Here is a 20,643-nt window from a genome sequence, read left to right on the forward strand (position 1 = left end):
CGGCCCTACTCAAGGTGCTCAGAGAACTCTCCCCGAAGCTGCCCAGCAGCCTCAGCATCCGCGCATTCTTGGAAACCAGGGTTCTGATCTGGATCAGCTGATTCTGAATTCAGAAGAGGCAGCTGCTGGTGGCACATTACCTGGTTTGAGCTCATAGACGACTCGTTCGTTCGGAACTTTAATAAACGGAACCTTCGAGTCATACGGAGATCCTGCCGAGAGAGAGGAGAGAATCAGGCGACGGGGATCCGTGGTGCATCTGTCCCGCTTGGCCTTCTGCAGATCTCAAGACCCCCAGCCCCAGCCATAGCCCCCAGATGCCTACGGACATGCTCTACCACCAGATGGTTTCAGCTATAACTCCCACCATCCTTCTCTGCTAGCTGGGGCTGATGGGAGTTGTAATCCGAAACATAAGGAGGGAAAATCAGCAGGGCTCTAGACCCCAAACAGGCCCCATGAGAAGTGTGAGGGAAGGCACATCCTCCAGGCCGCACCATCCGACAGGGTGCGCGCAAGAGCGCCCATGAGCCCGGTCTCTGACTGCCGGCACGGAAGGACCTCGGGGCTTTTCCCGCCATTCAGCCTGCCTCCCCTTGAAGAGAGGGCAACGCCTCCGACCCTTGACCTCCCCAAAACAGCATTCTCAGCGCTCAAGTTTGCAGTACTCACAGGCACAGTGGTTTGAATTGTGCACAGCATCTTTTCCTGCCTCTACCCCACTGCAACCCAATACAGTCAGCTGGGCCAGTCATTCCAAGTGCGGTGCCCAGTTTACGGAAGGGGAAACTGAGGCTGAGGCCTGGCCAAGACTATGCAGTGAAGCAACAGCCTGAAGCAAAGTGCCTTGGGGAGCAATTTGGGCACCCTGGGTGGGGCATGCTGGGAATTGCACTTCTTGCTGCCTAAACAAGCTCCGAACTGCGCCAGCTTCCACAGCTTGCACATACAAAAACTTATCCCTGATTCAGTGTCACTTACAAATCCACAATCAACGATACTTTTACAGAGCAACAGCTCCATCTAATCATTCATTCGGTTAGTGCATTCACAAAGCTCAGGCGATTTCTAAGAAAGTCGCATGCCAGGTTTCGGTGACCTGCCACCGAAGCTGCTTTCGATGCAATTCCACTCGTGTAGAACTTCGTGCCACGTCCAAACCAGGGGTTTCCTAGAGAGCCATGGACCCAATCCTGGCACCCCACTCCTTCGCAGCCATTGGGGGGTTTCCTGGCGTTGGCGAGTGTCCCCACAATGCGAAAAGCCCAGCATGCCCACCTGCCGGCCCAGCTGTTGGCAGAGGGGGCTTTGGCCTGGCCCAGACAGGTGTTTCTGGCCCTGCCTGCTTTGCACTGGTCCCCACCTACCACTGAGGCAGAATCTGGTCCCTGAGAAACATCTCTGAGATGGAACCAGGCACTGGGCTGGGAGAGAACCTATAACCCCGGCCTGGCAGCTCAGTGTCACACGAATGCAAACATGAGGCGCTCTCCCTCTTGCGCCCCCATTTCGCCGATGCCCCGGCACTGCGATTAAGAGCGAGGGAGGCTCAGATGGCGGCACCAAGGAGCAGGGCCTTTTCAGCAGTGGCTCCTCAGTTGTATAACATGCTCCCTCTACAGGCCTGCCTGGCACCAACCTTAGCTCTCTTGTGGGTGCTGCCGCAGGGCATTTAATGAGTTTCCCGGGGCTTCGTTAGCTACTTGAAAAGGTGACAAGATTTACTTTGAGTGAGCCGTGTTAATTTTTATATGAATTTCAAATTCAGTTTAAGATGCTTTAATGTGCTTTGTATTTTATTATGCATTTTAATGGGCTGTTGAAAACCACCCAGAGAGTTTTGGCCAGTGGGCAGCACAGAGATTAATTAAGTGAACAAACAAACCAACAACACCCCCGGTTCTGATCTTACTGCACTAAGAATATTCTCACCCTTTTCCTTCTATCCACAGTTAAAACGCTTTCCAATTTACCAAGCAAGAATGCATACATTCAGCATGCCGTAAGACAGATATCTTGGCATGGCTGGGGAACATGGGAGTTGCCGTCCAACACATCTGGAGGGCAGGTGAGGAAGTCAAGGAAGGCTTTCGGTGTTTCATGATGCTGGCGAACCACGGAGTAGATCAGGCCTCCTCCCTGAGGGGCAGCGCCCAGTGGCTTTGGGCTACCCCATTGGGATCTGAGCAAACAGGCTGACAGTCCCCCAAAAGCCCTGGAGGGGTCTGCTTGCTCCCCCTAGAGGTGCAGTGGAGTCTGGGCTCCCGTCCTCTGCCCTGGCTCTCAGAAGGCCCCCTCCCCGCAGAGCTCAGCGGCAGTCCTCGCGGAGGGTGGCGGGAATGGCTCTTCCCAGCCGCAGAGCAGAGCGTCCGCTGCAGCAGGATTCAAAGCCCTCCGGAGCGGCTTGCTTGGGCCTGGACGGGGCCCTGCAGGAGGCCTGCTCCCGGTGCAGAAGACCTCTGCTGGAAGTGGTCTGCTGACCGGGGTCCCCGCAGCCCTCTGCACCTCTGGGTCCACCTGAGACCGGGTGATGCGCCCGCCCTTCAGCACGGACAGGATGCGATGCCCCCCGTGGCGGAGCACCAGCCACGCGCCATGTGAAAGGATGAGTTGGGGAACCGCAGCTCGGCAGAGAAGGCCTCCGGGTCGACCGTCGGTGACGCGGGCGAGGCAGCTTCTTGGGGGAGTCAAGCAACTGCCTCTGGAGGAGACCCCAGCCCATGCCCCGGCCCCTTCCCCTCCTTACCTACCACCTTCACCCTCAAAGTCCTGGTGAGCGTGAACTGCCGGCCGTTCTCCCTGTAGGTCACGACACACGTGTAGTCGTCGTTATACGCCTCGCGGACGATGATGAAGGTGAGGTTGATGCCGTTGGGCTCTCGCTCGAAGAAATTCTGCACCAGGGTGCAGTTCTAGAGGAAGCACACCAGCAGGGAAGCACGCGCCCCTCCGCGCGCGAGGCAGGCAAGGGGGGCCCGGGTGCGCAGGCATCGCCACGAGAGCCTTGGGCTGACAGGCGTGGCACACACGTGCGAACGACACATGAGCAAATCTCCCCGGGGGAGCGAAGCCCGGGAGGCCCTGCCCCCTGCCCGCACCGTGGCCGCCTGGACCCTCCAGGCAGCGCGAGGCCACTTTTGCCCAACAGGTGCCCTGCAGGCGTGCGGGGCTGCAATGCCCATCATCCCCCGATGGGAAGGACAGCTCAGCTCAGCACACCGGCGCTCTCAGGCTGGCCTGCCCGTCTTGCACCAGGCTGCCGCAGAGAGGATGGGTGGTGGAGAGGCCGCAGCTGGGTGGTGGCGTCCAGTGCGTGCTGGCGCCCAGAAGGGCCGGATTCAGCCCTCGGGCGCCCCGCACAGGAACGGGAGCAGCGCCTGCCCAAAGCCCTGGGGGGCTAATGCCAGGCAAGGCGGGCAGCCCTGGGCCGGGGGACCCACGCCCTGGCTTGGGCTGCAGCCGCTGCGCAGTCCCTGACGCAGCAAAGCCCAGCACGCCTGTCTTTGACGGCCAAGCCCGGCAGCGCCCTCCCAGGCGCCGCTTCCGAGGGTTTCTCAAGAGGGGCACTAGGGAGGGCAGAGCGGCGCGGCCGGCATCCTCGCTGCCGCACACGCTGCTGTGCGCACGCTGCGGCCGCGGTTGTCGCCGAGCCGCCTTTCCAAGTCACATTTCCTCCGGGCACCGACAAAAGATGGGGGCCATATACTATTTCTGGTGCGACTTTGATTAGTAGGACAAATGAGCCACCATCTGCAAAAATTATTTCCAGGGAGAACTGGGTTTCCTTGTGCTAACTGATTGCCAAGATTTGAATGTTAATGGGAGAGGCCCTTCAGTCAAGCAAGGCCATTCTACTTGCTCCGAAGAAAGGGGGCATTGATCAGAGAGACAGAGGCCCCTCTACTCCGCCTGAGCCATGAGCTGCGTGCCGACAGTGACGGCGGCGTCTGAGCACGGCAAGTATTCGCCTGGGGAGCTGGGGGTGGCGGGGCTCCCCTCCTTCAGAGGCTGACGGCACCAGGGAGGAACAGGGCTGCCTTGACGTGTCGTTTATCGGAATTCCGCACCCAGGAAACACAGACTGGGGCCCCAGAGGTAGGATTCGAAACCGACTGATGCACATGGCCTGATGCCCATTTCAAGAGGCCCACTTCTCTCCCGCTTCCACAATTCAGCTGGTGAGCAGGAAGGGCGACTTCGGGGCGACTGAGAGCTCTGCCAAGCCCCGACTCCTCCGAACACCCGGCTGGAGCCCTGTGGCGTTTGCACGCAAAAGGTCGCTGGTTCAGCCCCCTGCGCCGCCAGCTAAGAGGTCTTTTGGCTCGGAGAGATGGATGCACTGAGCACGGGCCCCTGGGAGAGCCGGGGCCAACCCCAGCGGCGGTGCCGGGCCAGCGGGACCAGCCGAGGCACGCACGACGCACGCAGGGAGCCCAGGTGGTGCCGGCGGAGCTCGCGGGAGCGGCTCCAACATGGCCGCGTCCACTGGCGGCTCCCCTCAGTGCGGCCGAAGACGGTCAACCGGCTCTGCTTTCTCCAAAAGGAGGCCTCCGACCTCCCTGTCCCTACCTTATACCAGCGGACGTCCGGCTTGGTGGTGGCAGGATAAAATCCGTCCACATCCGGGCAGGTGAGGTTCAGGTTGGTGAAGTCCTCGTACAAGAGCACCTCTTCCGGCCTGATGGCGCGGCTGAGGCAGAGCCCGGGGTCCTTGCTGATGACCTCCAGGGGGAAGGCGAATTTGCTGCAGTACGTGGCGTTCCTGCAGGGAGAAGCGTGGAGAGAGGTGACCACCGTGCAGGAGAGAGACTCGTGCTCAGAAGGCACGACCAAGACGACCCACGCAAACAATGCGCCGCAAGTTAATGCAAAGGGAAAGAGGGGCTTGCTTCCCTCCCGCCATGCGCAGTGAGCCTGCAAAATCCGTGCCAGAGGTCTTCTGAAGGATATGACCCCCCCACCCCCAAGGAACGTCCCCATGTTCGGAGGCGCAGGCCACAGACTAGCAGCCGATGGGGAGCGCTGCCAGACCCCTCCCTCGGTGCTTCTGTGGGGCTGCTGAACTGCAAGGACCACCATTGTGCCCCCCCCCCCGGTGCTCGGCAGCCCCTGATCACATGAAGGGGGGAAGAAGTGGGGCAGCCTTGTGGAGAGGCTGGGGAGGAGGGCTGAAAACCTGCCCTGGGGCACGGCGAGCGCAGCGAGAGGCCGCGTGACGGGCGGACAGGCCTCAGTTTCCCGAAGGGTCTTCCGATACTACTGACTGCACAGCTCTAATCTGAGAGGCAAAGAAAGGAAGTGCCAGGAGATGCAGAAGAAGTGGGAGCGGAGACGAGGTGGGGAAGGGCTCCAAATGCGGGCGAGGGAGAGCGTCAACACCGCAAGGAGCTGTGCCTGGCGGTGTCCCCCTCCTGCCTGGCGGGACCCGGTCCCACAACCTGGCCCACTGTAGGGGAGGCGCCCACAGCCGCGGCAGAGCACTGCGCTCACCACAGCCTTGCCCTTCGCGACCCGCTCAGGCCGCCCATCCCTCCGGTTCCCTGGTGGAACGAGGAGTCCGGAAGAACACGAGAAGCCCGTGTGAACCCGGCACCCTCTGCATGCCACGCACGGGCTCCACCACAGCTGCCCGCCAAGCCCGGGCCCAGTTCCGGAACCCACAGCCAAGGGGCCGCCTGGTTAGCGAGAGCGCTCCGGCTGCTGCGAGGCACAGAAATTGAATCGATAAATAAACCAAGTCCGTGGTACTCAATTCCCTGCTCTTCCTTCTCTGCGGCACAAACGTTCCTGCGTCAGGTGCCAGCCCCAGGCGACCTTCTTCTTGGCCCCCTCCTCCTTGGAACAGGGGCCCCTGCAGGATTTGCCCCCCCCCATGTATTTTTGTCCTCCGCCAAAACCGAGCTCCCCTTTGGCTCACAGAAGCGGCACCGGCTCCCTCGCTGCTTTTCCTCTCGGCAAACATGCTCAGCAGGCGTGCAAAACCTGTCATTTCCCACTTGGTATAAAGATGTCAAGATTTCTGAGCATCTCTCTTTTCAAATGTCTCTGACTACTAGGGATGTGAATTCATTTATTTCCCGAGAAAAAATAAATATGAAAGATTTGGGGGTTTGATTTATTTACTGCTTATTTTTAATCCACTCAGTAGCCAGTTTGTTTGGTTTTAATCCTACGCTTCCTCACCACAAGCTCACTGTGGTTAACCTACATAAAGCACCGTATATAATCACAGTGTTATTAAATATTAGAAGATTTAATGCATATGAATTTAAATGACTCAGAATGAACTGATTCTGCATTAAACACTTTCATTTCCTTCAGATTTCCCCTGTGCGTTTCCCACGCACCTTCAGCCGTTTCAGTCGACTGATTTGCATCGCATGCCGTCATGACGGTCTCCTCTCCATTCACTTTGCATGAAGGGAGAAACGAAGGGGGCCCCACAAAGTACTGCTGGGGATAGAAGCCCCCACACTGAGCAAGGACCCTGTTGCCTCAGGGACCCTCGGTGAGGAGCAGACAACCAGCTGCTTTTGCCACCAACATCGGGAAAATGAACGAACTCGATCCGAACAGACAACAAACAAGGAAAGCTCAGCAGACACAGAAACAGAGCGAGCCAGAAGGGGCCTCCTGGGCCATCTAGTCTGACCCCAGCTCATGACATGCCCACCATGCGCCTGTCCAGCCCGTCCTTGAACAGAATCATAAAGACACCTGGAACCCGCCCCCACTGCTCCCCCGGCACACGTGCCCAGCGGTTACCTGAGCATGCAGGTGTAGTTCCCCGTGTCGTTGAGGAAGGCCGGCCGGAACCAGAGGGCGTCCTTCTCCTTGCTGACGCGGTTGTCGGGCAGGCGGAAGTTGATGGGCTCCTCCAGGTCCTGGCCCCTCCCGACCCAGTACCAGATGAGGGTCAGGCCGGCGGCGTGGGCCATGCTGTAGTTGCACTTCAGCAGGGCCTCCAGGAGCGGGCACCGGATGCGGGCGGGCTCCCCGCTGTAGACCAGCTGGCGCTTCCTGGTGCCCACGCCCCAGTCCTCGCAGTGCTCTGGGGGCAAAGCGGCCGTCAGCGCCCTCGTTCGCGGGAGCGGCAGGACGGACGGACGGACGGACCGCCCGGTGCCGCCAGGCCGCCCCACCCGCACCTGCCCTCTCTGCGGAGGCAGCTCTCCCCACGATGCCGTGCTGGCGCCCAAGGAATCGCCTCGCCTCGCCTCACGCTGGCTCCTAACGGCTCGTGGGTTTGACCACTGCCAGCACAGTTCTGGCCGGCTGAGGAACCGCTCTTGCAGCTCTCATGTTCAGAGCAATGTTTTCTTGGACGGTGCTTTAAAATTCAAACGGCTTTTCGGAAACCTCGTTGAGCGCTGCAGGGCAGGGCATGAAGCGTGCAAGCCGGGGGGGGGGGGGAGCCTTGGCCCCAGCGGCCACCCTGGCCCTCCGGGGGCCGCTCTTGCCACCCCAGAGGACCTTGTGCCAGTGCCCCCCAGCACAGCCTGTCTGGGGGCCCCCGGCTCCCTCCCGTTTCAAGAAAAGGGTGCAGCGCTCCGGAGACGGAGCTGCCGGCAGGGGTCCATTTGCGCGCCTCGTCCTTCTGGCCCCGCCTCTTCTGCCTCTGCCCCCTGCCTTGAACGCAGCCCCCACGCACACCTCCAGGACGGGACTTGTCTCTTGGGCTGAAAGCCGCACGACAGCACTGGCGCCAGCAGGCAGACTGGCCTCCCTCGCAGGGCTGGAGGGAGGAGGAGGAACGGGATGCCACGGTCCAGCGAGAAGCAGGAGCGGTGGGAATAAAGCGCAGGGAATTGACAGCCGAGGTCACTGAGATGCCTCCTCGGACACAGCAGCTTTGGAGAGTTGGGGCTGGAGAGCTGCGTGGCACTGGGCCCAGCACGTGCCGTGGGGCACCTGGCCCAGGGGGCACACCTGGCCTATCCCCCGGCGAAACCCAGTTCCCTGAAGGACACAACGTGTCTGTCCGAGGTGCAGGCTGCCATCCCACACACGTTTTCCTGGCATTAAGGTTCACGGAACGTCACAGGATTTCCTGCAGAGTCCGCAGGGCGGAAGTGACAGTAGCTTTGCGGACAACAGACCTTGGACAGAAGGTCCCGCGGCCGCCAGGCACTGCGCTCCCGGGCGATGCCTGCAGCCTCTCCATCTGCCGCAGGTGGAGCGCGGGGCGTGCGGCTCGGCCCGGCCACAACGTCCCCTCTGCGCGGCCCCCTGCCCCGTCCTTGGCACATTAAGCCGGGCATCCTGAAGGACGTGTGGACAAGCCGTGAATGCTGCCTGGGACACACACAGGCGGTTACCCCCCGGGAAGGTCCGGAAAGGCGGCTGCGGTTTCTGAAGCAGCCTTTCCCAACCTGGTGCCCTCCAGGTGCGGGGGCCTCCAACTCTCGTCATTCCCCAGCCAGACATGGCCGAAGGAGGCCTTTTCATGACCGCAGAAATAAACAGCTGCTCAGCTGCTGGAGAATTTTATTCATTTACATTGAGCTTATTTTTATGTGTCTCTTTGTGCTTTTCTCGGCCAAATGCATTAAGACCCCCTTAGGTTTAACCCAAAGATTTCCCCTCTCTCCCTGTCCATGTTTAAAAAATCAGCACTCTTGCGGCTTGTTGAGTATCCTTGTGAAGCTTGGAAAAGCAAAACCATTCAATCAGACAAGCACACTTCAGAAGTCTCGGAACAGCCTTCTCAATGTGCGTCGCTCATCTTTGCCCCCACAACATCAGCTTCCAGCCATTTCTAAAGGGCTGCAGAGATGAGAAATAATGAAACCGGCCACCACAGGACGAAAGAAGCAGAGCATCCCTTAGTCTGGAGCTGCACATGGCCCAAAGCCAAGGCGAAAGCTGCTGCTAGCTTTGTTAACACAGCGGGTGAGTCTAACCATTGTGCCTGCCAGCCCAGGGTGGAAGGACAGACAGATGGAAGGAGCCGGGGCCTTTTGTCACCCGTCAGTGCATTAATCCAGAGGACTGAGCAAGCGAGCAAGCAAGCAAGCAAGCAAGCAAGCAAGCAAGCAAGCAAGCAAGCAAGCTGCGCCCCTGTGCTGCTTAGCTCCAAAACGACCCCACGACTGAACCCCAGGGGCAGCTGGCTGAACTGCTGGGGTGCTCGGCCCCCAAAGGACCCGGAGCCTGGCTCCAGGGCCGATGGGGCAGCCAGTGGCGGGGTGTGGGAGTGGATCCCCCTGGCAGGCCCTGCTTCATTACCTATCGGCTGGCTATCACCTGCGGACAGAGCCCAGGTAACGGAATTCAGGCACGCAGGGGGCTGCAGGCCCTCTTGCCCGAGCGCAGCCGCGTCCGGATGCGCTGCATTCCTGGACCAATCTGCTGGTTCGGCACAGAGGGCTCCCCCACCCCAGAGGAAGGGGAAGAGAGAAACGGGGGGTCCCTCGGAAACCGCCCCGAAAGTGCCAGAGGTTGCCTGGGCACGGAGGCCGCACACACGCCAAGTGATGCTCGAGTCTCCCCCAAGATCCTTCTGTGGAGGCGCCATCCCGTGGGCCGGGCGCGTCGCCATCGGTCCCCGGGCCCCGTCCTATCCGAGCCCAAGTGCTCGGCGTCCTCCTTCTTGCTCCCTCGGCCCACCGTGGCCTCTGCAGCGCCCCCTCGGCAGCACAAAGGGCTTCCTCCAGCCCAGGTTTTCTGCCAAAGGAGAGGGCGCTGGCAGGCCTGCACAGCCCTTGAAGGGCCGCTGGGCCTGGAATGGTGCTGGCGTGGCGCTCAGTCCCTGCCCAGGTGGACTCACCGTGCTAGGCAAACCCGGAAGGGCTCGGCGGCGGAGTGGGGCCGGCCCCGGAGGGCGAGAGCAGGAGGCCGGCAAAGGCGCAGCCCCGGCACGGTGAGAACCGAAGCCTTGGCCCGGAATGCAGAGAGGGGACCGTGTAACCGGGCCAGGAGGGCCCGATCATGCCGCAGCGATTCTGGCCCACCGGCACCAGCCAGCCGTGCTTTCTCCCGTGTGGGAGAGCGGCGAGCGGTTAGCCTCTGCTTGCTGGGTCCCCCCAGGGGATGTGATCCAGTATCAGAGGCGATCCGGGCTGGGCAGGGGTCCCCGTGGGCTTTGGGAATTCTCTCTCCCTGTGCTCTGGCCAGATGCGCATGCTCCTTGCAGAGGCACAGACCCTGCAACCCCGCACGAGGCTTCCCCAGTTGCAGCCCCTGCTCCGGAGGCCCCCCTCTCCCAAGGCTGCCGATGCATCCCTCGTCCGTGCTCAGGCAGGGGTTTTGGCCACCCGCCTTCCCCCAGGCTTTCTGAGGATCTTGTCCGCTCAGGGCAGCTCGCAGCCCTTCCCAAGCCTGCCGGGAAACGGGTGGGAGCCGCAGGGCCTGCAGCGTCTTCCCAGCACCGGTGTCTCAGCAGGACCTTCAGGACCTCCCGCCTTTGCACAAGGACCGCTGCAAGACAGGCGGCGCGTCGCATCTCTCCTGGGGGTGCTCTGGGGAGGGGCTCACGCCCCGGCCATCGCATTCCGCCGGACCGTCCTCTTGCTGCTTGCGCGACCCGTCAAGCAGGTGTGGCAGGATGATTGCCAGCAGCATCCGCCGGCCATGGCGGCCTCGTGCGCTGCCCAGGGCCCAAAGCACCCCTCTGAGGTTTCCCGACGAGGTGCCACCTCAGGGTCAGAAGCTCTTCGAGCTGAGCTCCGAGACACGCATCCGAGGAGGTGCTTTTGCTTTCTCGCCACTGCCCTCTCGCCTCCCCACCCCAATCTTGCCTAACTGATCTGAAGGGGATGATGTTTTTGGGGCGAAAGAGCACATCGCTTTTGCCACCTCTGTGCCATCATCTGCTCTGCTGGCCCGGGAGCAGCAGCACAAGCGGCCCCTCAAAACTCCCCACCTCGTTGCAGGCCGGGAGCCGACGGCGTGGGCAGGGGCCGTGCTTTCACCCAATTCCTCCGGGGAGTCTCACCGCTGCCTGCGTGCCTGGGTGGCGCCACCGCAAGGGGGGCACCACCACACCCGTGGCCCTTTGTAGCCCCCCAGGGGCTGCTCAGGATGGGAGCATCAGGCTGACCACACTGCGTCTCCCCAGGTCGATCCTTCCGCAGGGGGCGGAGCCCCCAAAACCCAGCAACCCCATTGGCAGATCACGCCAACGCCACCTGCGTGCGCAATGCGCCCCAAGCCCAGGGCTGGCGAGCATGTGCCTGCCGCCTGAGCGAGTGGCTCCTTGCATGCGCCAGGACTTGCCTGCCTGAGAAGGGCCCGCCGCAAGCCCCAGCCCGCTTCCCCCCGTGGAGCAGCCAGCTCTTCGCGGAATAAGCCGGGGGTGGAGGTGCATGCACGAGCCGTTCAAGGAATTCAGCCATGAGCCAAACAAAAGCAATTTCCTCGATGTGCCCAAGGGGTGCATCTTTTTTAAAAAATAGCCTTTAAAAGATGGAGCTCCTAATGTTTTACTGTCTGGATGTTTATTGTTTTAATTTGCTAAACTTTAGCATGCTTGCCTCTTAGTAACTGAGCTGTCACAGGAACGCTAATGACCAGTCAGCGTGGGAGGGTCCGAGGGATCGGGGCTTGATCTCTCCAACAGCCCCCAGGCACTAACAGGGATCCAAAGCAAAACAACGAAGGCACCTGCTTCCGAAAGGGCTGAACTTCCACCGAGCCCCTCCCAGCACTTGGCGGCACCCCAGGTGGGCCTTCGGACCCCCATTCCCCCCACACCCTCCATGTGCTCCCATGGAAGCCCTCCTGCCCAGGAGAAAACGTGCAGGTCACTCACCGGAGGGGCTGCCCAGGTCACCGGTGCAGAGCCACAGCGCGGCCAGCAGGAGGCAGCGGAGCCTCATCCTGCGGGGACAAAGAAGCAGAGCGTTTCCCGGCTAGTTTGCTAAGCGCTGAAAGGGGTCTGGGGCTCAGGCCCACGGGGAGCAACCTTGCATAATATCTCCGATATGCCGAGTGAGATCTACATATGCAAACTCAGAAAGGCGTACTAGGATTTCATAGAATCATAGAGCAGTAGAGTGGGAAGGGGCCAGGAAGGCCCTCGGGTCCACCCCCTGCTGTTGCAGGACACCAAGTCGCACCCTCCCGCCCAGAGGGCTGCCCAGTTTCTCCTTGAACGTCCCCAGTGAGGGAGAGCCGCCCACCTCCCCAGGCAGCTGGTCCCACTGCCGTATTGCTCTGACTGCGAGGAAACTTTTCCTGATGTCCAGCCTGAATCTTGCAACTTGACTTGATTATTCCGTGTCCTTCACTCTGGTGTCGGCAAGAAGAGTCCTTGACCTTCCTCTCTGGGACAGCCTTTGGGGCATTTCTAGAGGGGTGTCATGTGCCTCCTCGGTCTTCTCAAGGCTGAACATGCCCATATTTCTTCAATTGTGAAGGAGGCAAAGCTAACAATTAGTTCGTCAAATGAAAGAAATCTACCCACTAATTTGCACCCTGACCCACAGTATAGGACACGGAATAATTTTGATTGAAGACCAGCGAATCGTCTTCCATCAAAATGCTGAAGGCAAACAGAAAGAAACCTCAAAATGGCAACTACTCTACCGGAACAGAGTTCTGAACATTTGACTGTGCACGAAGGCAGAAGCAAGCTAAGCACAATTCCTGAGGGCGCTCTCCATTAATTTCCCAGTTTTCATCCAGGTCCTGCCTCCGAATTAAAGCAGTTTCCCTTCAATTAATCATATTCGTTCCTCAATCATCATTACGCCCATAGATTCCATTCAAAACAAAATAAAGGGGCGCACAAAGCGCAGGCAGCGGGAGGAGGTAGAGGAAGGAGGCTTTGGACGAAGGGCAGGGGGACTGGGAAGGAAAGGATTGCCTTGGGGCTGCGGTGAGAGAGAGGAGGAGGAGGAGGAAAGATCGCAGACTGGAGGAGGCGGGCGGTGCCTGCACGGAAACATCGTCTTCTTCTCTACCCTGCAGTAGTGCAGGAATAACTAGGGACCCAAGGGGCTGAGCCCCATGTGGTACAAAGATGTGGGTGGCGCACTAGGACCCATATTTCCGCCAAGGGTCTCTTCTCCCCAGCCCTCGGCAGAGGAGCCAGGAGCACATGACGTGGCGGACGCTCGCCCAAATTCACGCCACCGGCCTGCGCTGCACGTGCCCGAGTACATGCCGCCCACCCGGTCGGGTTCCCTGCAGCTCCCCCACAAAGAGGCCGGGAGGAGCCACGGAAGGCCGAGGCCCCCTTGCCCGGACGCATCCTGGAGCCGGCAGCTCAGGCCACGAGGCCACGCCGGGCGCACAAGCCGACGAGAGAGGCCTGCCCTCCGCCCCGCCGCTCAGCAACCTTCCTCTCTGCCCGGGGCTTCGCCCAGGCGCAAGGGCTTGGCATGTCCATTAGCCTGGCTTTCCCCCGATGCCACCACATCATCCAGGAAGGAAACCACGCGGGGCAGCGAAGGCCAGCCCGGCCGGAAGCAGCACCTCCCCGCACCCCGCACGCCCACCTCCAGAGGCAGTCAAAGGAGGTCTGTAGCCTCGGGGGCCGCAGCGCTCTCCACTCGCTTCCCAGCCAGGAGACGCTAAATTCTGCGCAGGAAGCCGCTTCCGAGCACCACGCGCATCGAGACCGCTGCTTGGCTTGGCACAGGAACGGACACGAGGCGAGTCCAATTCCTGCCAGACAAGCGACGGGCATGAAGAGGAGCCAGCCGGTCCCCCGCTCGGCGCTGCAGGTCCCTCCCCGGGCCGCAGGGCAGAGGGTCTCTTCTGCCAGCCCAGCTCGCTTCTGATCACGAAGGAATTTGGCTGCATCTGTCACGACGGGTGTGGCCCTTGCACAGAGCGATGGGACCTGCAGTTCAGACGGCGCTGGAGGGGTTTTCAGATGGAACAGCCCCCCCCTTCTTCTTATCATCATCCTGCACACTGAAAATCAGTGGGTCAGGGAGAAAGCCCGGCCCTTTCCTCCTGCAAGGTGTTCACTCCTTTTTAAGACCCCAAAGCCTGTAGGGATACAGCCAAGATGCCACCTCACTGCCTCGTTGGTTGTTTGGGAAAACAGCCTTCAGCCCCCACCGGAATTTCTTTGGAATGGAAACTCGGCAAGAGCTACAAAGAAAGCAGACAGGCGGACAAAGGGCAAGGAAGAAAAGAGGGGTAATTTGTTGACAAACATCCTCTCCGAAAAGACAGAGGAACCCCTCCTTCAGAGACAGAGCTGCGTATTGTTTCCGACAAGATGCTGCTACACACAGAACAATGCCGGAAAATTGCATTGCTCCGGCAGAGCAATTATGCTATTTTCTCCAGCAGCGTGCGAAGTTTGCCTCTTGTCTTTTGTCAGCCTGGAAGTGGTCATGGACTAGTAAAGCTGGAAAAACCCTCAGGCCCTCCGGTCCAGCCCCGGATCAATGCAGGACTCCAAACACAAGCATCCGCAGGTGGCTGTCCAGCTGCATCTTGAAGGCCTCCGGACGGAGAGCGTGGCCGAGGGCTCCACAGCCGTGCTGCTCCAACAGTCCGGAAGCCTCTCCCGATATCCAGCTGGCCAGCTGCGCTTTCTGCCTGCCACCTTCTGAGATCCACCCGAGGACCCCCTTCAATGCTCCAGCCCAGCCCGGGGCCAATTTTTAAAAGGGAAGGAGGAGAAAATAAATAATTCTATGTTGCTTGGAGTGCTGGCTGATGGACAAGATTCACAAACATGAATGTAGAACCTGCCCATGTACAGAAAGAATAAGCTAAGGAAGTAACGCAGGACCCACACCCTTTAACGATTCTGTCCAGAAGCTGCTTTGGCAGGAGGCACCGTCGATCGCGAGGAAAGCAAAGCTTGCTAAAATTCCCTCTTCGGCATAAGCAGCGCAGGAATGGGGAGCCCGCCTGCGCAAGGCTACGCAGGGCGCCCCCAAGCGTGGCCAAGCTCCCACAGAGACGAGCTTCGTGGTGGCGGCCCCCGGGCAGTTCTTATTCTTTATTCACTTCCTTAAGACGTGTATATACTGTCTCTGGACAGACGTGGAGAAGGTCGCCTCGTCCCCTCCACTGCAGTTGCTCTGGCACAAGATGTAGGACTTCCCATTTTCTCAGGCTTATTTTGGACCCACCGTTTCTCTTTAAATGCCTTGTGCTTCCGTACCTACATCCTGCTGGCTAGCTTTTACTCTGCTTTGATTCAGATTTTATATGATGTATCATCATAATGGATTTTTTCTGAACTGCCCAGAGAGCTTTTGCTACCGGGCAGCACAGATATGTAATAAAGATCAGTAATTTTCTATCATTTACAAGTCTTTCACGGCTTATACATAATTGTATTTTTATTTTTCTTGTTTTCATAATGAAGTAAGACACAGAAAAGTAAAAAATGAAAATGTAAGAAAAAGAACACCAAGGGATACTACACAAATATAATGTACAATTTCGGCATCTAAAAAATTCACAAAAAAGCAAAAAACAAAAACAAACATTTCTTCTGTTCACCATTAAGTCAATCAGTTCCTAATTAAGACTTGTAAACAAACTGTTCTAGTGTATATTTCTTTAAACCAACTAATTGCCCAGTCTCTTCAAACTAATTATACATAACATCATAAGCTTTAACCATGAGATGAAGCTCTCTAATAATATGAGTTCTATCTTCTTGAATATTAATTAAATTGCTTATAATAAGCTTTCCAGTTTTCATTAAATTCTTTGGCACATCTGCTATTTATACAATTGGTTAATTTTGCTGTTATTGCATACTTAGCTGGCTTATTTTTCCGGTCTTCAGTCATTGGGCAACCTTCTGCTTTCCACTTTGACGCAATTCTAGCTCTCGTCACTGTTATCATATATTTAAATAACTCTAGCATGTTCTTTGGAAGAGTCTCTGATACAATATTCAATAGCACATTCTCAGCATGCATGAAAAATAATTTTCTGCATTTTCATGTGCAGCTGTTTCCAAAATCTTTTAATTTTATCACATGTCCACTACATATGGTAAAAAGTCCACCCACTTCTTCAACATTTTCCATTATAATTTTTATTCATTTTCTGTATATCTTATGGGGCAATTTACCACAAATAAATCATACACCAGTTTTTTCTTAATGCTTGACTGGCTGCAAATTTTATCTCCATCGTCCATAAGACATTCCATCAGCAGAAAAGCTTTTCTTTTTCAAAATTCTGCATTCAACTTAACATACGTGTTTTAACTTGTTGAGCTGCAGTATCAAACTGCAGGAATTATTGCATTCCAATAGGTGGCCATTTTGGTGTCTAATCATCATTTCAAAAGCCATCAAATCTCTCACTGCACATTTTTCTGTTTAGGTTTCCCTTTTCAGTCTTGAAAGCAGTTGATAGTAAAGAGGCCATTCTGTATTTTTCCTTTATCTTTTAATTCTTGCCAAAGCTTGATTCATTCTTGTTGATCAACCATGTCTCCATCCGTGAAAGATCATTGTTTTTCCCTAAATATTTTTCATATCATCCTTCTATTGGAGACATCAGACTGGAGGACTGAATCTTCTTCTCACTGAATACCAAATTTTTATTAACAATCTCTAAGTATATGACTATTATTTGGTATTAGAGTTTTTTAAATAGATTCTTTAGCCCATAAGCAATTGTGTATTCCTTCTTCAAGATCTGCTAAATAATTGTAATTATTGATACACTACTTCATCTTACTGTTTCTTGCATTATATTAGATTGTTATTGAGTTTGCAATCATTTTAATAATATATTTTAAATGTATATGTATGATCCTTGTAACTGAAGCTACTTTAATAGTCTATTTAAATATGGTTGTTAATATTTATAGAGGGAGGGAGATGGGGGAGAGAGAGCGCAAGCGGTATATAAGTATTACTAATATTATTATCATTGCATTGCATTATTTATTTATTATATTGAGAGCCACCTTTTTTGCTTTCAAGGAACTCAAGGCAGCTCACCTATTTCTCCGCCTCCGCTTAATCTTACCCCCACAACAACAGCCCTGTGAGGTGGGTTGGGCTGAGAGTCACTGCGTCAGCTCCTGGGCTGTGTGGGGACCTGAACCCGTGGCTCCCGGACGCCCAGGCCCATGCGCTGGGCCACCACACCGCGCCCGCTCTCGCAAGGATCCCAAGGGCTGTGGGAAGGGATGACCATGCGCAGCACTGGCACCCTGGGAAAGACGTGGGTGATCAGTTCCATGCGCCCAGCAGGGCCTTCTAAGAAGCCACCGCATGTATGTGGACAGATAAAGGCACGGCGACTCCCAGCATGCCCAGGTCGCACCCTTACCTACAGCGCCAGTCCCCTCCATGGGGAGCCCACCCGCAAAACGCAGCGCCCAGGCGCACACGGACATTCCTCCCACCGCAAAACGGCCAGGAGTGAAGTGTTGGGAGGAAACATGCTTGGCTTGCAAAAGCAGCATGTCGGGGACCTAACACCGCGTTCGACCTTCACGCCAGACGGGCTGCTGAGGCCACGTGCGAATGGACCCTTCCAGGGGTGTGCAGCCTCCTGCCGCTTGTGCTCGCGTCCAATTTGCAGAATGAAGCTCGCGCGCCCACGCGATCCCTAGCCTGGCGGCGTCTTTTGCTTGTCGTTCTCTTGGCGTTTACAAAGGAACAGGAGGAAGGGCAAAGTGCCCGGCACCTCCGACCGAAGTTGCAGAGAAGCAGCCGGGGCACCCAGTCGGCCGCTCGTTCGGCTGCTCCTGCTGCAAATCCCTCTGCTTGTTGTTCCTCAAGGACCTTCCAAAGCTCGAACCTCAGGTGGTTCTCCAGGCAAGAAGGCAAGAAAAGCGCCACTGCATCAGAGCGTAGGCCAGCTCTCCGTGCACAAGGGCTGGCCAGCCGCCCACAGGGTCCCTCCCGCGGGGGGGCGAGACCTCCTCCTGCCCAGCGCCTCAGCAACTGGTGGGCGCAGGCGGGCCGCCCCAGTGCAGGAAGTGGCCCACAGCCCACAAGGCCAGTAGCCGCGGACGGCCTCTGCCCAATCCCCGTTAAAAGCCAGCCGGACCGGCGGCCATCGCCAGTTCCCAGGGCGGCAAATGTCCTGGTTCAGCTGCCTGCTGGGAGCAGGAGGGCTTCCTCTTGTCCTCCTAAACCTCCCACCTGCCTGGGGTGACTCCTCGGGTTTGAGCGTTATGGGAGGGGGGGAAGTGGTCTCCCTCTCCCCTTTCTCCCACTCTGTGCACTAGAGAGCCAGTGTGGTGTAGTGGTTGGAGCATGGGACTGGGACTCAGACAATCTGGGTTCAAGTCCCAGTTCAGCCATGGAGCCAACTGGGTGGCTTTGGGCCAGTCACAGACTCTCAGCCCAGCCTACCTCACAGGGTTGTTGTTGTGGGGATAAGATGGAGGAGGAGAATGATGTGAGCTGCCTTGAGCCCTTTGTAGGAAAAAGGCAGGGTATAAATCGCAATATAAATAAATAAATAAATTTGTACGCCCCTCTATGACCCACTTCCTGGCCTTCCTTCCAAGCTGAAGGCTCCCTGCACAGAGAGGGGCTGCTCCAGCCCCCGATCTTTTCTGTTCCTCTTCTCTGACTCAACAGTGTCCTAAAGGCCTGGCAACACGATGCCATTCAGCCAACATGCCCTTAGCAACGAGCACCGAATGCCCTGGCAACCAGCAGTCAAAGGAGATGCGGGAAGCCCGTGCTCCGCCTGCACCGCGCGCCCCCGGCCGGTGAGGAGCCGCTGTTCTCGGGGTGCAGCCGCGGTGCGGGCCCCAGCCCCCCGCACGTGCCTCCGTGATTCAACCCACGCCCAGAGCCCTGCTGTGACACACCTGAACGGCCGGCTACCTCCAGAAGTGCGGAAACGGGCTGCCCCCGAAGCTCCGGCTAGTGCACAATCGAAGATCTGAAGCCAGCGCGTGCGAGGCACGGAACGAGGGGAAGGCAGAGAGCCGAGGAGTGTCGCCCGCCCTGCATGCCCGCCTTCCCGGGGCTAAAGCAGTCCCGATGTGGGTCTCTGGATCACGGGAGCATTCGATGCCCAATGAAGTGCTCTGTGCAGCTCAGAACACTTCCTGAAACGCTAGAACCCACCAACCCTAGAAATGGTGGTCTTTGTTATTGGCCCCGGTTGTTACTCAGCATTATCTGCACACGTTGGTGAGATTTCAAGAGGCAGCCCCTCTCCCTTCTGTCTCGGGAGAGAACCAAGCACGGATCAGAACCCTGAGTCAGGTCAGGCGGGGGCTCCATGGTGGCCCGTGGTTCTGAAGCTCAGCACGAGAGTGACCCCAACGCCTACAGCTGAAACACGGCCGTGCCTCGAATTCAACCAGAAAAGGAGCATTCGTGGATTTTAAGCAAATGCTGGATCATTGCAAGATGCCACCTTGCCTATTTTTGGCCAGCTATTAACTGATTAAGGATTTTTTTTTTTAAATGAGAAACCTGGCTTTCCTCCTAGCTGATTAAATGCATAAAATGTAGCAACTGCAACCTTGAATATGCACTTTTCCAGCACATGTGAGGATATGGAAAGCCCCCTGGCGCGGGTAACACCACGTACCTTTGGCCTTTGCAGCGATCCAGTATTTGCACAGCTGGGAATAAAGGCAAGCTTCGACCTTCCTTTATCAACCACTACCCACTAACTTTTGTCACAGACACGACAGAAAAGGTATGTTTACATTCCGATTTTCTCCACATCTGAAGCGAGGCAGACACCAGTCCCTCGGTGAATCTTGGGCAGCAGCAGCCCTTCCCACTGGCGCCCACTGGCTCCATCCGGCATCTTTCAACCAAAAAAGCTTCTCTCGTCCCCAGCCTGGCTGGGTGGAGAGCTCTCGGGAGCTGCAGGCTCTCCTGTCTCAATGGGCACAGAACTGCAACCTAAATCTGCTGTTTCCTCGGGCTGCGATCTCCATCGTTCATTTTCTCTGAACTTAAAATCTGTGTTAGATGGTTGCACTGGCGCAATGCACTCCAGAAGCAGCTTTCAGCTTGCTCCCACCGAGCAACGTTCTACGTCCATTTCTGGGACGGGGTTCTGCAGAAGATCTGGTTCACACAAGCATCTGCAGGACCTCTCATCACCCTGGGAAGACTGAAGGGGATGCTATAAACCATGCACTCTGCATCTTGGAGGACAAGACCAAAATGATGCCGAGCGGCCATTCAAGGACACTGGCCTGCCATCGCTCGCTTTCTCGTTCAGAAACCCCTCATAAGCTTTCCTACGGATGCCTCTTCTATTTTGAACTCTTGCTCCTCCGCGAGTCGACTGGGGTCCTGCGTTTGACTTCAGTGTGCCGGTCGCCGGTGCCACGGTGCGGGTGTTTCTCTTGGGAACTTCCCAGAGGCATCTGATTGGCTTCCACAGAAATGAAAAGCTGGCCTCCACGTGATCCGGCTCGTCTTATCTTCCCTGCGTGTCTTCCGCAAAGCTCAAGCGTGGTTCCAATTATATTCCCATTATGTAATTCAAATACATGACCTCCTAACACTGAAAAAAGAGGCCAAAAACTTTCTCGGAAGTGAACTGGGTGACTGAATTCAGGCCCAGAGGGAAGCGAGGAAGAAAGCATGGAGGGATTAAATTATATGCAAGCGTAGCTGCCAGCAAAACAAGATGTGCAGGAACTAATGGATGCTGAGAAAAGGCCCTCCATCCCCTTCAGAAAACGTTTCCACAATTTACTGCCCTGAATTATGGAAGGGAAAGAAAGGAGGGAGAGTGGTTGGACAATGGAGAAAA

The 20,643-nt window shown here is 56.9% G+C and overlaps 1 protein-coding gene across 1 annotated transcript in view; it reads right to left on the minus strand.

The window, feature by feature from the left end:
- Positions 1–20,643, minus strand: part of LOC123036789 (interleukin 1 receptor accessory protein) — a 45,218-nt gene that overhangs the window by 12,396 nt on the left and 12,179 nt on the right. Inside the window, exons 2-6 of the mRNA XM_044456227.1 lie at positions 11,753–11,820; positions 6,766–7,051; positions 4,570–4,762; positions 2,747–2,912; positions 141–212 (exon numbers count right to left, since the gene is read on the minus strand). Of these exons, the coding sequence (XP_044312162.1) occupies positions 141–212; positions 2,747–2,912; positions 4,570–4,762; positions 6,766–7,051; positions 11,753–11,819 (784 nt within the window). The 5' untranslated portion in view covers position 11,820. The remainder of the gene's footprint in view (positions 1–140; positions 213–2,746; positions 2,913–4,569; positions 4,763–6,765; positions 7,052–11,752; positions 11,821–20,643) is intronic.

Source organism: Varanus komodoensis, unplaced genomic scaffold (assembly GCF_004798865.1).
Source record: "Varanus komodoensis strain SLA01 unplaced genomic scaffold, ASM479886v1 scaffold82, whole genome shotgun sequence".
In the NCBI taxonomy this organism is placed as follows: domain Eukaryota; kingdom Metazoa; phylum Chordata; class Lepidosauria; order Squamata; family Varanidae; genus Varanus; species Varanus komodoensis.